Source organism: Calonectris borealis, chromosome 16 (assembly GCF_964195595.1).
Source record: "Calonectris borealis chromosome 16, bCalBor7.hap1.2, whole genome shotgun sequence".
Classification (NCBI taxonomy): domain Eukaryota; kingdom Metazoa; phylum Chordata; class Aves; order Procellariiformes; family Procellariidae; genus Calonectris; species Calonectris borealis.
In genome coordinates this window covers 4,677,796-4,692,473 of record NC_134327.1, presented here as the reverse complement: position 1 = coordinate 4,692,473, position 14,678 = coordinate 4,677,796, and the positions used below count along the sequence as shown (strand labels likewise).

The window sequence follows — 14,678 nt, the reverse complement described above, 5'->3', positions numbered from 1 at the left end:
TTCCCAGCACTGATGCCGTCAATTGAAAGGAGCCTCACTCCACGCAAAGGCCACCGGCAGAGTGGCTCCAGATGCAGCAAATGCTGATTGCAGTACTCAGCCGCACAGTTCCCTTTGCGGGCAAGGGGCATATGGATAGACAAAAGTCTCCCTTCACCAACACATGCTAAGGAAAGGAGACCATCACGAAGTTATACAACGTATTCATCACCTTTCATCCCATTTAGGCCAATAAATTCCAGAATTTTACAGTAAGCTATATAGGGAATCACATACACGTGTTGCATACGCACCCTGGGCATCCCCAGACGTCTGCTTGGCCAAAGATTAAGGTGCTTCATTTTCTCACAGTCTGAAGCCCATGCCACGAACTCAGACCAGCAGAAAGACGGCACCAGTGGTATTCTGCTTCTATTGGGGATGCTGGCATTTTAACGCAGTTTAAAAACACACATTGCTGTTCCCGGCGCCTCCCTCACTCTTCGCCCTTCCACCTCACTGCGTTTTCCCCTGGTCATTTTAGCACATCCCCATATACCCCTTTCTCATCCTCCCCAAACTGCCTTTATCGGATCCCACTCTGTATTTGGTGCGCCCAGACATTTCTCTGGCTGCCTGAGAATAGCCAGAAAAATAAACTTGTAGAAGGCAATAAATTTGCCTTTAAAAGCAAGAAAGTGCTACCCTGGGACAGCTCTGTTTTCTGCAGTACATCAGTATCTAAGTAATAGCCATCTTTGCTTATTTTTCTAATCCCTTTGCTTGCTTGCAAACCTTTGAAGGCCGGGCTGTACAACATGTAGTGACCTGGGGAACAGAAAGAGCGAACGAGCTCGGATGGGCCAAATATCCCACACCCAGAAGGCTCAGAAGTAGCACAACCTACAAGGAGAAGAAATTGGGTGAGCGGTGGGGCTGGTTAAGGAGATGATGAGGAGGTCTGACTGTGCTGCAGCTTCCCAAAATACGGAGCCCATATTTATCAAGTGAACATTAAAGGACCAGCACCTGCTCCAGGAGAAAAGACCTTTTTCCCTAAGGTCCCAGAGCTCATAAACCCTAAAAAATTCCATCAATGTAATTTCTTCTCCCCCCCCCGCTTTCCTTTCCTGCCCATTCACGTAACCAGAGTTTGACAAAATTATAACTAAAGATGCAGGCTCTGGGCTGCGATTGCTGAAACTTCGCTCTCCACGTTAATTTGCAAAAGGTCTTTTTCAGACCGCAGAGTGCCATCTAGATGAAGGAAGGAGAATTTGCTGCGAAGCAGCCAGCTGGAGGTAATAAATCCTTTGGGGACACATCGCAGAATGCCTACACGACGCTTTGCAGAACAGCTCTTTGCAGACTGCAGATGTTTTGTGGCAATTTTTTTTAAAGTACTAAAATCCTCCTGTGGCTGAATGAGCCATGCTCTCAGATGGCTTGTGGGATGAGACGAGAGCCCTTTTAGTTTAGCATTTGAGTATTTATGCATTCTCACAGAGAAACGTTTTAGGTCCTTATTTTTTCCAGGCTTTTTAAGGGTTCACCTGGTTCAGATGGACACTGAGTCTGGATGATTTTGAGGCTGGGGTTCCAGGCAGACCCTCATTAAAGGACACTTATGGATGGGCACAATCTGAATGAGAGCCTGCACAAAAATGAATTATTTTTTTACATATGTGCAAATATTTGCCTATGGGGAGGTATTAGAAGGCATAGGCTCCTCGAGCTGTTTAAGACAGGCTAAAAATCTTGCCTATATCATGAGTGGAAAAAAATTCCTCCAAGATAACTATAGAGATGCGGTGGGCAGCAGCTGCTGCAGCAAAAGGGGACCGCTCCAAGAGACGGTGCTCCCACAAACCTGCCGAGCTGTGATAAGGAGCCACACCACACGCACCCATCTTCTGGGCCGAGAAGGCAAACGTGTGACAGACAGAGCATCTTAGTTTCTGTAAAAAGACGACAGTGCAGGAAAGTCTCTCCTAACTTGTCACACTCCCCTTACACCAAGCTGTGCGTGAGAGCAGACCACTGAAGATGCCGACCACCCCACCGAAGTACCAGCGGCTCCGTAGCATTCAAGAGCAACACTGGAAATGCAGCAACCTCCTAAACGGGCTGGTGCAAGACCCGAGCGTGCCTTTGCTGCCCAGAGGTTCCTTCTGGTTTAGATCAGCCTGAGGACAAGGCGATGCTGCGAAGGTCACCGAAGAGGATTAGATCCCCACTGACCTGCTCGGGGTGGGAAGGCAGCTCCTGCTGTCCCGTCGCCTTCGTTAAATCCAGCGTGGAAACCAGTCGGTTGCACCTTGCTGGCTCCCCTCGCCCGATAAACTCCAGTTTAAGGAAGAATTCAGCTGAAGCTGGAGCAGGGGAGGTGACAAGCAGCGTGAATGTGAATCGCCTTTCTCCTGGGCCCACGTCAAAGCCCAGCCTGACAAATTCATCGTTTAAACTGAGCAGCACTGGAATAGCCAAACAATGTCTCGTACCAACAGCCTGTATTTAGAAGACGGGCTGCAGCGGCACAAAGCCGCCCTCCAGAAGCACGAGCATTTCTTTGGGGGTTATAAAACGATACACTAGCCCAGCAACGTAATAAACAAAAGAACCTGGTGAATGATACAATACAACCTTTTCCCTTCCTATGTTTCACGTTTCTAAATATATTTCCTTCCGCTGCAGTCGGGCCCTTTCTGCTTTGCCTTTCACAGACCTTCAGCGGCGCGGAGACAAATCGCAGAGGGACTGGCGGGAGAAAGGCAGGGGCTGCAGCACCCGTGCCCCGTCCCGCCGCCCCTCTGCCACGCGCTGGCGGGACGAGGAAGCCAGGGGCTGGATCGGATTCAGCAGGGAGGCTCTCCCAGCCTGTCATTATGCCGACAGCTTCACAAGAGCTTTACTTTGTCTCTAATTAAGACTTATTAGAGTCGAAAACAAACAGAACTCGGTTCTTTCCGACACTATAGACCCTTTACATGTGCAAAGCAAAAAGTTAAAACAAAAAAAAGGAGGGAAACTAAGAAAAAAAAAAAAAGAGGTCTGTGCCCAGCGTTTCCTCTCAGGGCAGGGAGCCCTTCACCATCAGAGATGGTGGGACTGTGGAGGGACGGAGCCTGACCCAGCGTTCCTCACCCTCTGGTTAGGGGCCACTTGCTAATTGCTTCCCAGCACGCTGTTTGGAAATGCTGTGGGAAATTCAGTGTTTCACACTTTCTGATGGCTGGGGGGAGGCAGGAGGGGAGGCAGCACACCCTGGCTCCGGGGTGAAGGACTGCGCACCTTTACTGCAGGAGAGACCTGAGCTTCCCTTGGCAACGTGAACGTCACCTTAATTTGTGTATTGAATACCTGCTGTGTGTGCAAAGAAAAAGAAAGGGCACTAAGTCAGAGTTTTTCAGAAAAAAACTCAAAGAGCCGTACCGGACACCGGCAGATGAACTTGCCTATGTTAAAGGGAAAGGGGCAGGCTCCCACCCGGTGCAAGCGTGTGCCCAGCAATCCACCCCCAGCCCTTTGATTTCCCTATCCCAGAGAGACCCAGGCAATAAGCGCAGTTCGTTCACTCTTTTCGTAGGCTCTGTCTCATATCGGGAGCACAAGACGACGCGGGTGTGCGCCGAGATGCGGCGGCTCGGGCGCTGGCCGGGTGGGTGCTGAGCCCGCAGCGCTGCTGGAGTGCCAGTGCCCTCTCCTGTCCAGCGCACACCGGCGGCCCTGCCCGCGCCAGGCACGCTCGCCGCCTTCCCAGGCTGCGGGGAAATAGTCCCAAACAGCCTGACATCCTGCTACCGACTAATAAAACATGGTATTTATAAGGTTAGGGAAAAGGTGAAAACACTGCAGAACTTCCTTGGACGCTGCATCCTCTTCACTGCAGTCCAGAAAAATTTTCACTTTCATTGGGCTGTTTAGGAAGAAATAATCCTCAAACTATCTCATTCCATTAAGTACAGCAGGCTTGGATCTTCTTTCCAAAGCACATCTTCAGTGACATTCAGTTTTACTTTCTGTGGCTGTAACTCAAACTTCAGCCGCTGCCAAATGTATCCGCAAAGTCACGGAGGAGGAAACCGAAGCCAAAGGGGAGTCGTTAGCGGGTCTGACGTCGGGGAAGTTTATGCTCCCATTATACCTGGACTGTTTTCCAGACTTTTCACACCATCACTTAATTACGACAGCACGGACTCGCTCTCATTTTACCGCAGGATCAAAAGCAGCGGCGATGTTACAAAGTGTTTTCTAACAACTCTTTTTTTCAGTTATCCCGAGTATTTCTGAAGGGGAGCTCTGATGAAGCTGCTTTCTGGTCTAGTATTATCACCCGTCCTAAAGTAACCGAAGGAATCAAAAGAATGAGCTGAAAACCTTTTCCCTCTTGGAAGGTGGGAATATTCCCAATAGGACAAGGTCCCTCAGATGCCTTAGGATGGGCAAAATATCAGACCAAAGTGGGGGGAAAAAAAACCAAACCAGAACTGTTATTGATACATAAACAGAGGGAACTTTCCTTTCTTCTGAATCACCACCGCCTGGAGTCACGCTGTAACGTGGAAATTTCAGCCGCCGGGCTATTACAGTGAAGGTTCCCAGCTCATGTTTGGAGAGAGCTGCATGAAAGCATGACGCTGAATGGCTCAAAACTCAGAAGGCAAATAAAAAGAACCCAAAGCTCCCCAAAATTGACTCAGCTGAGCAAGTGCTCTGGCAGTGTCTGACACCCAGAGCCGACCAGGAGCTTTACAAGGCAAATGGAGCAGTGAAGACACTCCTGTCAAATGGGATTTTCTAGTTCCTGACCTGTTCTTGGATCCAGTAATTACCATTTCTTCAATCGCTGCAGTGCCGTGGTGCTCGTTCAATCTCAATTTCTCCAGTGGCTGGGGCCACCCAACGGCTAAGGATGGAGGGGGGTGAAGTGTAAAACTGCTGCCCAGTCATTGACTCTTCAACTAAAGAGACCGTCTCATCCCTCAGAGAACAGGCTTAGCCAGGCTAATGAGACAACCCTAAGAAGCCGAAAACATGGACAGCAAAAAATATGGAAGTTACGTGGTGAATGAACACGTTTAGCACATTTCAGCTTTAGGAAGCTTGCAAGCAGACCTGTGCATGGAAGAGGAGCTCCCTGAGACGCTGCTGGGCAGAGCAGGGCTTTGGTGACACTGCTGCCACCAGCGCCAAGGGAAATCGTCCACAGGGACTCAGGGGTGGCCCGTACCTCCCGGCAAAGTCAGGCTCTGCTCCTGGGGATGCTGTGCCTTCTGAAACCTAAATTGCTCCAACTGGAGCAGTACCAGTTTGACCAGTTGAAACCCAGGGCTCAGATGAGCTGGCGGATGTGCCACTCTCATGGTTTCAGAGTTGTTGTCACCATCGCCAGCAACAACCAGCAACGGACGACGCAAGCACAGAGCCTCTGTGGTTACTGATGGGCCACCTTACATGACATGTTATTCCTCGTATTTCTCCTATGCTGTTACAAGTAAAATTGACAGGGTCAGCCAAAAATTCATACCAAAAGGTTACCTAGCATGTCAGCAGCAATATTTCTAGAGTCTCCTTTGCTTTAAGAGTTGTAGTAACCTGTACAGTAGCTCAAATTAATTCTGCTTCGTGTTCTGCCAGTTAGAAACAACAAACACAGCTGCTCTGTTATCAGCTGCCAAGTTTCCTGCCACCGGCTTTCCATAACCCTGTTTGCTGGCAGCTCCTTCTGGGAGCAGAGACCTGCTGTGGGGCGCGCAGGGCTCGCGGGCTCCGGCAGAGACGTCACTGCGGGGCAGAACAAGCGAGGCCACGCCGGAGCCGTGGTCACAGGGCTCACGCCGAGGAGCCCTGGCCCAGCCAAAGAGCAAAGCCCATAGCACAGAGCAAGGATGCAAAGGCCTCAGAGGGTAACGCTCAGCTCCTCACACGCCGATTTTGACATCTCTAATTTTTTTTTTTTCCTGCAACTCAAATCAATGAAAGAAAATTAATTTGTCCCAGTTTGGATGCTCACATAAAAAAACCCATCAGTATACCAGGGTTTTCCCAACGACAAATTCCTCCCATAACATATGTTCACACACGCTAATTAGGACCAGACCTGGAACTTGCTGAAAGCCAGTTGGGAAATAGGGAGGTTTATCCAAGAACAAGTTTTGGAGCTCTTGCAAAGAAATAAGGGGGATGTTGCACCAAAATAAACTTAAGTTTAGAAGATACTAACAGTGTTTCTATACCATAAGCTGGGTTGGTTGGAGTCTAAAATGAGTCACATGCAATGACTTGTGGCTGTAACTCCAAACTCCCAGTAGCCCTACAACAACACTTTTTGGAAAAGCCCATCAATGGACTTCCATATTCACTGTCTGTGGGTGCCAGACAGACGTGCAAGCAGGAAATGATGCTCCATAGTTCTGAGAAAATCAGTCCCAAAGTAAAATATGAAGGGAAGGCTGTACATCCAGGAGCCTACCTGTAGTGAAGTGCATCTTCATCAGGTCAGAGAAAGCAACTCCTTGATGTCAAAACACCAGGTTTGGGATCTTCTGGCCTGAAAGAGCAGCAGCTGAACTGGGAGCTTCCTCGAGCTGGTTCATGTGCTGTGTGTAAGCGTGGGCATCTCCTTTGGGGTACCAGCAAGGGTGCAACCCAGGCGAGATGGAGCCATCCATTCGGGAGATGACATGGACCACGAACACAGACATGGAAGGTGGCATGTCCCCTGCAGCTGAGGTCCCCGCTGCAGCTCCTCATCAGCCAGTGCAAAGCAAATTCAGAGCACTGTTGCAAATCCACCCCACGACTGTCCTCCTTTAAGCTCTGCATGGGTGCTAAGGAAGGCTGCTGAAGGTTTCCTTCTCTGCAGGACACAAATATTATTTAATCAATGACTTTAAAGCCATTTATGACACAAAAGGTCTCTCCTGAAATTTCTAGTTACAGCTGATGCCTGTGCCTAACAAGCTGCTTTTCTCTATGAAATCACTGCTGACACTCAGCGTTTTCCTTCCACCATTTCCAGCCACTTCCCAGGTCCGTGCGCTCAGGGTGACTTTAGGCAGTAATTACCCCCGCAAATTGGCATCCACGCTTAGCTCAGGAGAGGGACTTGCTGTGGTACGGCATCACCGCCACAGGGACAACACCGTCCTTCGTGTTCCCCGTTCAGAAAGCCTCCTCAGTGAAGCATTCACTTTTTCTCTTGTTCACAGCCAAAAAGCATCACTTCAAGGTATATATACGACTCTAAATCGTATAAATAAAGATGCAACATATAATACTTACTTGTGATAACTGACAATGCATTCATACCAGAACTACCAGCCTCGCAGCCTCTGAAATCTCCAAAGTACCTAAAGGAGGAAGCGTTTAATTGCACTCTGAGTAGCTGATGGATTTCAGTCCATCTGTAATACTTAAACTTAATAGTTTTCTCAGCTATCTACATCCACATTAACAAATAAGAAAAAAAAGGGTGAAGTTCAAAGCACACTGAAATCGATATGGCTTTAAATGTACACATTTGAGATGAATCTAAAAACCGCACACGTTAAAAAGTGCCAGCCAGACATTTTTCTAGGAACAGAATCTCCTGCCCACCAGTACCACAGGACTCCAAGAAGTGTTTCAGAGAGGGGGAAGATGTCCAACAAGAAGCCTTAAAAATGGAAGCAGCCCTCGGGGCTGCAACAACGCGTAAGGTCTGCTGTGTACTTCCAAAGGCGAGGGGGAAATTCTTTTAACCAGGAATTTGAGCACAGGGTAAAATACCGGCTGGATTTCTGAGGTCTTTAACTCTTACACCAAGGTAAGCTTAGGGCAAACTCGTGCAGCTTCAGTACGCTCAGCCAGGCTTAAGTTTAGTGCAGAAAAGTGAGAGCCCTTTTGCTGGGCTTTCCAAGTATGAAGTCTGTGGCAAGCAGTCTGTAAAATGGAATTTCAGTTACACCTGAGCTGGAACTACAAAAAAAAATTTCCCTTTATCTTTGAAGTCCTTGATGTGGGGTCAGAGCCATTAGTGCAGGTTTCAAGCTCGGGATTGATTTCGGTCTGAATTGAACATCTGTTCCCTGCCCCTGCCCCGCAGCCCAGGCAGCAGCCGGCCCGCAGCATAGCTTTGGCTCACGCTTTCTCTAAGTACGGGTAAAAACTTGGATCTACAGAAAAGGACTGTTTAACATAACAGCAAAGCAAAGCACGTGGTAAGGTGCACGAGCCCGTCCCCAGAGGTGCTCAGCAGCGCTTTGCAGAGGCAGCGCACACGCCACGAGTAAGGGTCGCTCTGCGGAGAGCCCTTAGTTCGTGGCTTAAACACGGGTCACTGCCAGCGATCTCCGACCTCTTCCACAAAACCTGACAAGCTGCACAGGTACTTGTAAACAAACAAACCAAAAAGTACATGCCCAGCCACGGGTAAGAGGCCGCTCCGAGACCCGGGCTGACCTCAGCGGGGACGTCGCGCCTGCAGCAACCGACGGCAGCGACGGTGCTGCCTGCGGGACGCAGAGCTCACAGCAAAGCCGGAAACCAATTCCCCGACTCCCCAAGACCACGCTAACGCCCAAGCCACAGTACAACACTTCTGCAATTTTTTATGCAGCTTTTTCCTTGGAATAATGTATTGCAATAACATACTGGATACGAGCCTAGCCTCCAAGCGCTGCTCTGCCCCAGCAGCCGTGGTGGGCTCCGGCCTGGCTGCCCGCACACCCCTCTCGAGCGGTGCTCGGGGGATAAACCCTGCGGAAAACACTGTGGGAAGCGTTTTCAGAAGGTGGCTGCTTGTGCCTGCAGGAAGCCTCGGCCGCTCGCACCCTAGGTGGCAGCACCGACCAAAGGACGGGCCCGGAACCCCCGGCCTGCCCGGGGAAATCTGCTCTTTACCTTCGCCTAAATCCTACCTGAAGGCCTCCAGCTAAAAAAAAAAAATGTTCTGGAAGCCTGAATAAAAGGTGCGTGGTGTGAGCACCAAAGTGCTTCTGCAGGCCTGGGAAACGCGGCGCCCGCAGCAGCGCGGGTGGCGGGGACGCTGCTCCCCTCGCGCCGGCTCTGCCAGCGCAGGCTGCGGGGAACACGGGGCAGCCTGAGCCCTTCTGGTACCCGCAGGCTTTTCGGCACAATAATGGCAATAACCCCGATGCAAAGGTACCGCCTTGTGTAACCAGGAGGGCTGAACCCTGGGTAAAGATGACAGCCCCAACAGGGGGGAAATCTTGGTCCATTTCCCTGTGTAATCATTCCTAAGACATGCCCATACCTTAAAACAATTCCACTTGTTTCAGTACTGGTCCACCCCTTGTCCAGCTCCCCCAACCTCTTCTCAATACCGGACAGCAGGAAAGCCGCAGCCAAGGAGCACGGAGCAGGCGTCGGCACAGGGTGTGCGTGGGGAGATGGCTGCGGGGGGACAGTGCTGGCCGGCAGAAGCTGCAGAGACATCCCTGTTACACCCACCCGACAGCAGCGTAAGCACACCCTGTCGGGATTTTTCGGGGACCCACTCGGCAGCAGGTGATGCCAGGTGCCGTTTCCACGCTGGCACGCGGGACAGGCGCCGCACGGGCACTCGCTTCGCTGGGCGAGGTTTGTCAGAGCGCTTCAAGCAGCCCAGGGAAGTCAACTCATACCAGAGCCCTCTGCAAGCCCCAGCGTGGGATGGAGAGACAAAGATAAAAGAGTTTCCACATCATTTACCTGCCACGGTGACACTCCTGCCAGCCGGCGGCATCAGCGAATGCTGGGGGCAAGGCGAGGATCCCAGGACCGAACGCGGGGCTGAGCAGGCACACCCTGCCCAGCTGAAGGCAGAGGGGCAGAGGTGAGGCTGGCAGGGACACCTCAGTGTCCCCATAGACGTGCACAGCGAAAGCCGAGGTAGCAATGAACCCTGCACTGTGCTATCTTCTCCACACCTCCCATAAGAGGTGGCTGTTCCAACACAGGACAAGGATCTCCCATAAAACCAGGCAGGTCACGACTTGGGACATGGAGACTGGCCCTTCCTCCAAGCTCTGCTCGTCTCAACCCCCTCCTCTAAGAGGGAGGATGATGATGCCTGCTAACTCTTATCAGACATTTCTTCTCTCCCTGCCTGCGCCTGCACTCCCCTCTGCTCTCCAGCTTCACCCGCAAACCCTGCGCTACCCTGAGGGATCGCAGCCACAGCTGCGGTGAACTCCTGGGAGTGAATTTCCCCAGCCCTGGGGCCGCATAGCAGAAAAGCAAGCACCCTATTCCACCCCTCATTTTGAAGGAGCATTAATATTTCACCGTCAATGAACATTGACTTTCTTTTTCCATCTTGCATTTCTTGATCACATCCTGTATGGAAACAAAGTTCAGAGAAGAGAAAGCAAATAATGTCATTTAATTTGCAATGTATTACTGGTTTCATTATGTGAAATGCTAAACCTGGATTTTACCGCATGGATTAAGTGTCATTCTGGCAGATAATGGAAACAAATGTAAAACTGAGAGAGATGCACGTTGCAGAAGCGGGAAAGCACAGGGCGTCACCCCACCCGCTGCCTGGTGCGTCCCCCTGCGGCGAGCAGGGCCCCAGCCGGAGCCTCGCCCGGCTGGGCTGGGCAGGGCCACCGTTGTACCCGAGCACCTGGAAAGCGTCTTGGCCCTCTTGTCGCCTGTTTCATTGCTGTCCGAGGAGAGTTAACTTTGGGCTACATATGTAAGAGTTACTCTTGTATAATAAAGCTATGATTATGGAGATTACAGCAATCCTACTGATATATTTGAAAGTTTAAGTGTAGAAAACACACAGGATTAACAAAAAGTGACAGTTTCAGCACCAAGGGCCAGCAAAGTTGCCTTTGGCCACTGAGAAAGGAGGAAAGCAGGCTGTCAGGATGTATTTTGATCTTCACAAAGGACAGATGACAGCACGTAGCTCTTTTAAGAATACAAATACAGCCAGTAAATTCAAGGGAGATTTTCTGTTCCATAGTTCCGTTCATCGGATGATCTTAGAGTTCATCAGCTAAAAAAAGCATCGATTCCTCATCAGACACGCTAGCAGGCAAAGGCATCATAAGGATGCAGGCCCACGGGTGAAGGATGCAGGCCCACGGGTGAAGGATGCAGGCCCAGCCCGTCGCACAGCGCAGCACAGCCATTGGCACAACCTGCTGGATGCCACATACCGAAGGAAAATCTGGGCTACAACACAAGCAGCAAAACTCCTCCTGAGCTCGGGAGAGCCAGGATTCCCTCCCCACACCTTGGGCTGCCCATGTCACCTTGTCTTTTCTCTGCCAGTTAATGTGGGGGCTCATGCTGCTTTTTAAAAACATTATTTAGGCAGTAGCTGGACCACTGTCACATTACGGGTACGCGCTGGGATGAGCCTCCCAAAGCATCAGGGGCTGCAGCACCACATGGGATTTACGGGGCACACCATCTCTGTTGGATTTTCTCCTCTTCCTCTCCACTTGCACGCTGTCAACGTCCGAGTGCTGCGGTTCAGCCATCACTGGGAGGTTCACCCCTCTTCTTCCCTGCTGCCGACTGGCTGCGAGGCTGCGCCATGGGAAGGAGCTCCCCCGATTCACACTCCCAAGCAGTGCAAATGGGCACAGCTCCATAAAGCAGCTGAAGATCTGGCTCCACTTGACAGTAGTTTTATCTGAGATCGCAATGAGCTTGACTAGAGGGTGCCAGCTGGATTGCTCTGGGGGACCATATTTATAGATAACGCTTGAAAGGACAAGTTCAAGGTGATGGCCCCGCTGGCCCTTTTCATATTCCTTCGAGAAATCCTTATTCACACCTACCCAAGTGCTTGCCAGGCAGCTTGGAGGGATATCAGATAATGGAATTAAGGCATAAGGGTTTGGCTAAGTCCCCTCTCTCCACTTCTGTTCCGGTATCCTGCTAACTACAGCAAGCAGCCATATGAGCAAGACGGAAATTGTAGAAAATCTTATCATGTAATCTGTTTTTTGTTTCTGACAAGTTACACCCCATACTCCCTCCATACTGGATTTTGTTACCAAACATCAGCCTTTACAGCAAACAATTGTGGACTTCACCTGCACCGGCCCCCCGGTCAACACTTGGGCACCAGGAGCTTTCTTCTCCAGCCGCCCGAACGGAGATGGCTGCCACCTTGCCTCGCACCTCGGCCGTGACCAGCCACACCTGATCTGCAACGTCATACACGTTCTTCAGGCCAGCACTTCATTTTCGTGGTCAGAGCGGTACATCGCTGTAAGCAATGAGACGCTCAGTGCGGTAACTGCGTATCACCGCTTCTCAGAGCCGGCATCTTCCTGCCTCCCAGCACCGCTCGTGTGACTCGTTACTTGACTCCGGACTTTTTGCTTTACAAAGAACATTTCAAAATCATTGGCAAGAGTCACCACAGGGATTACTTTTGCTTGCTGAATGAATGGTTTTCAAAGGGGTAAAGGCACTGAGCACGGCAGTTAAATAATCCCAAGGGCTCTTTGCGTTGCTTTAAAGCTTTGAGAAACTCGGAGATACTTCAAAGCATCAGCATCATCCCCATGAAACCCCCTGTGATAGAAACCGAAATGCCTCCACTGAGCTTAAACCACAAACCAAACTATGGCTTAAAAAAAGAGATTCTTCTCCATACTAGGGCATCATGGCTTTATTTGGGAACTTAAGCCACTTGTTTTGTGTAATTAAGTAATACAGCACATGGGCAGTTGTAAAAATGACTTTTTGAAGTCACCCAAGCCATCAGTTGGCCAGTACAGCCAATGCTGAACCAGGGACAACAGGAATACAAAGCTACTCCAGACTAAGCTTAAGAGTTACTGTAGTTGAGGGCTGTGACAGCTGACGGGCAAGTTCACCTCACCTTCCAACGCTGCTGTACCACCTCTTGCCCATCACTTATTCCTTACATTCTTCAAGACTATCTCCTGCTGACCATCTGTATGGAGTCCAGGGGTCTCAGTGGGGTCTTCCAGCTCCACGTTAATGCAACTACCACAAAGACTTACGGGTTGACCTAGAGCCCTGTACTGGGCAAGTTTATGGTTGGGCAGGTGGTGGGAATCTGCCTTTAGATTTGTCATCTCTGTTCAGAACAGAGATGTGGCAAAATAGCTGCACAAGGGGCACCAAAAACGTTGACAGTATTCTCTCAAATCCACACGCACAGTAAATGATGGGATGGAAAGTTAGTCTCATTTGAAAGCTGCTTGGTCAACATAGAAAGACAACCTGGTGTGTTACTCACCAGCAGTGCTGGGAACCTCATGCATCTTCACATCTGTATAAAGGTTTAAAACTAACGAAACATAACTGCAGAACTTAGCATGATCAAATCTACAGATATTTATTTACTCCAAGTGGTATCAGATCAGCCTCTGATGCACAGACAGGTACCAAAACTTCTCAAGAAGGGGAGACCCTTCCCAATTCTGCCCCCCTTTTTGGCACGCTCCAGCGACATCTCTCAGATCTGTCCAGCCCATCTTCTGGAGATGCAAGAAACTGTTGGCTGTGTTAAAAGTATTCCAGTATTGTCATAATGATATCATAACCTGGGAGTCCAAGGACAAAAAAAAAAAAGAAAAAACCCACTGCAGTATGCACTTGCAGGAGCCTGTGGCCAAAAGGTAGTATCTAGGCTCCTCCCAAGCCAGAATATTGAAGATACATTCAATATGACTTTTTACATTTAACACTGGTTCCTGTTGCGAGTTTGACACATCCTTGAAAGGAAGGATGCTTAGCCGGGACCTGCTGCTTTAGTCTCAGTGGAATACGCAAAAGTCAGACTATTTCAGGAAATAAAAAATTAAAGTAATACAGTTCCAGTTCATAGCAAACAAACTCAGGCACTGGAACAACTTCAAAAATCTGCATTTCTGGACATCTTAAGACTGGAACAGAGTAACTCTAATCCATGTTCTACTTTTCAGGCAATATCCCAGGTTTGTGAAAAACATTTTCAAGCCACCATTAGTCCACCTGGTGCTTTTCTGAGTCTTCAGCACAGACAGTGTCCAGTAAGTGGAAAGTTTTAGACCTCTATAACTGATATGATTTTACCATTTGTCTCCAATAAGTCACAGGAAAAACAGACACGACAATTAGAGCTTTAACTGATTAGACGTCTAATCTGTGTTGACAGTTTCACTTATCCACCGTTTCCCCTATCCACCGTTTCCCCTATATCAGATCACATCAAAATGCACCAACAGAAGCTAACGTACGAAGTTTCACTCCAAGTTTCGCAATATCACTTACCAGTCTGCCAGAACATTAATGAGGAGAGGCTTTGGCCTTAATACAGAAGCACTTAGCTATATCCTAATTGGAATTTCACCTCTTAGAAAATGGCATTTTTACGACTTATCAAAGACAAGCTCTGGCAGACGCTTTCCTGTCCTTCGGAGGCGTTTCCGTCAGCCGAGCAGATGATGTAGTGCAAACATCCACTGCAGCTTCACAATTCAGCCCGAAACAACTCTGTTACTTCAAAGCCCATGAAACACACAAGACAGAGGCGAGAAATTCAAGTAATCAAATCTGGGACCAGTTTCTACTTTGCAGGGCTGCATATCCTTAGGAGGTTACGGACTAGCAATTTTGGTAGAACAACCTTTAAGTTTCCGGAGGAGTATGTGCCTCATGGGAAAGGAAAATCATCCGTTCCCAAGTTATCATCAGTGGTCAGTTGTTATTTGAGCAGCAGGTGTTACTTG

The 14,678-nt window shown here is 49.5% G+C and overlaps 1 protein-coding gene across 6 annotated transcripts in view; it reads right to left on the bottom strand.

Moving 5' to 3' along the window:
* The window catches only part of HAPSTR1 (HUWE1 associated protein modifying stress responses), a 56,109-nt gene that overhangs the window by 20,319 nt on the left and 21,112 nt on the right, over positions 1–14,678 (bottom strand). Inside the window, exon 5 of one of the 6 annotated variants that reach the window (XM_075164946.1) lies at positions 7,270–7,331. The exons of 3 other annotated variants lie outside the window; for them this stretch is intronic. In XM_075164946.1, the coding sequence (XP_075021047.1) occupies positions 7,285–7,331 (47 nt within the window). In that variant the 3' untranslated portion in view covers positions 7,270–7,284. Of the gene's footprint in view, positions 1–7,269; positions 7,332–9,739; positions 10,300–14,678 lie in introns of those variants that run through there. 2 more of the 6 variants (XM_075164942.1, XM_075164939.1) reach the window with 2 other exon arrangements.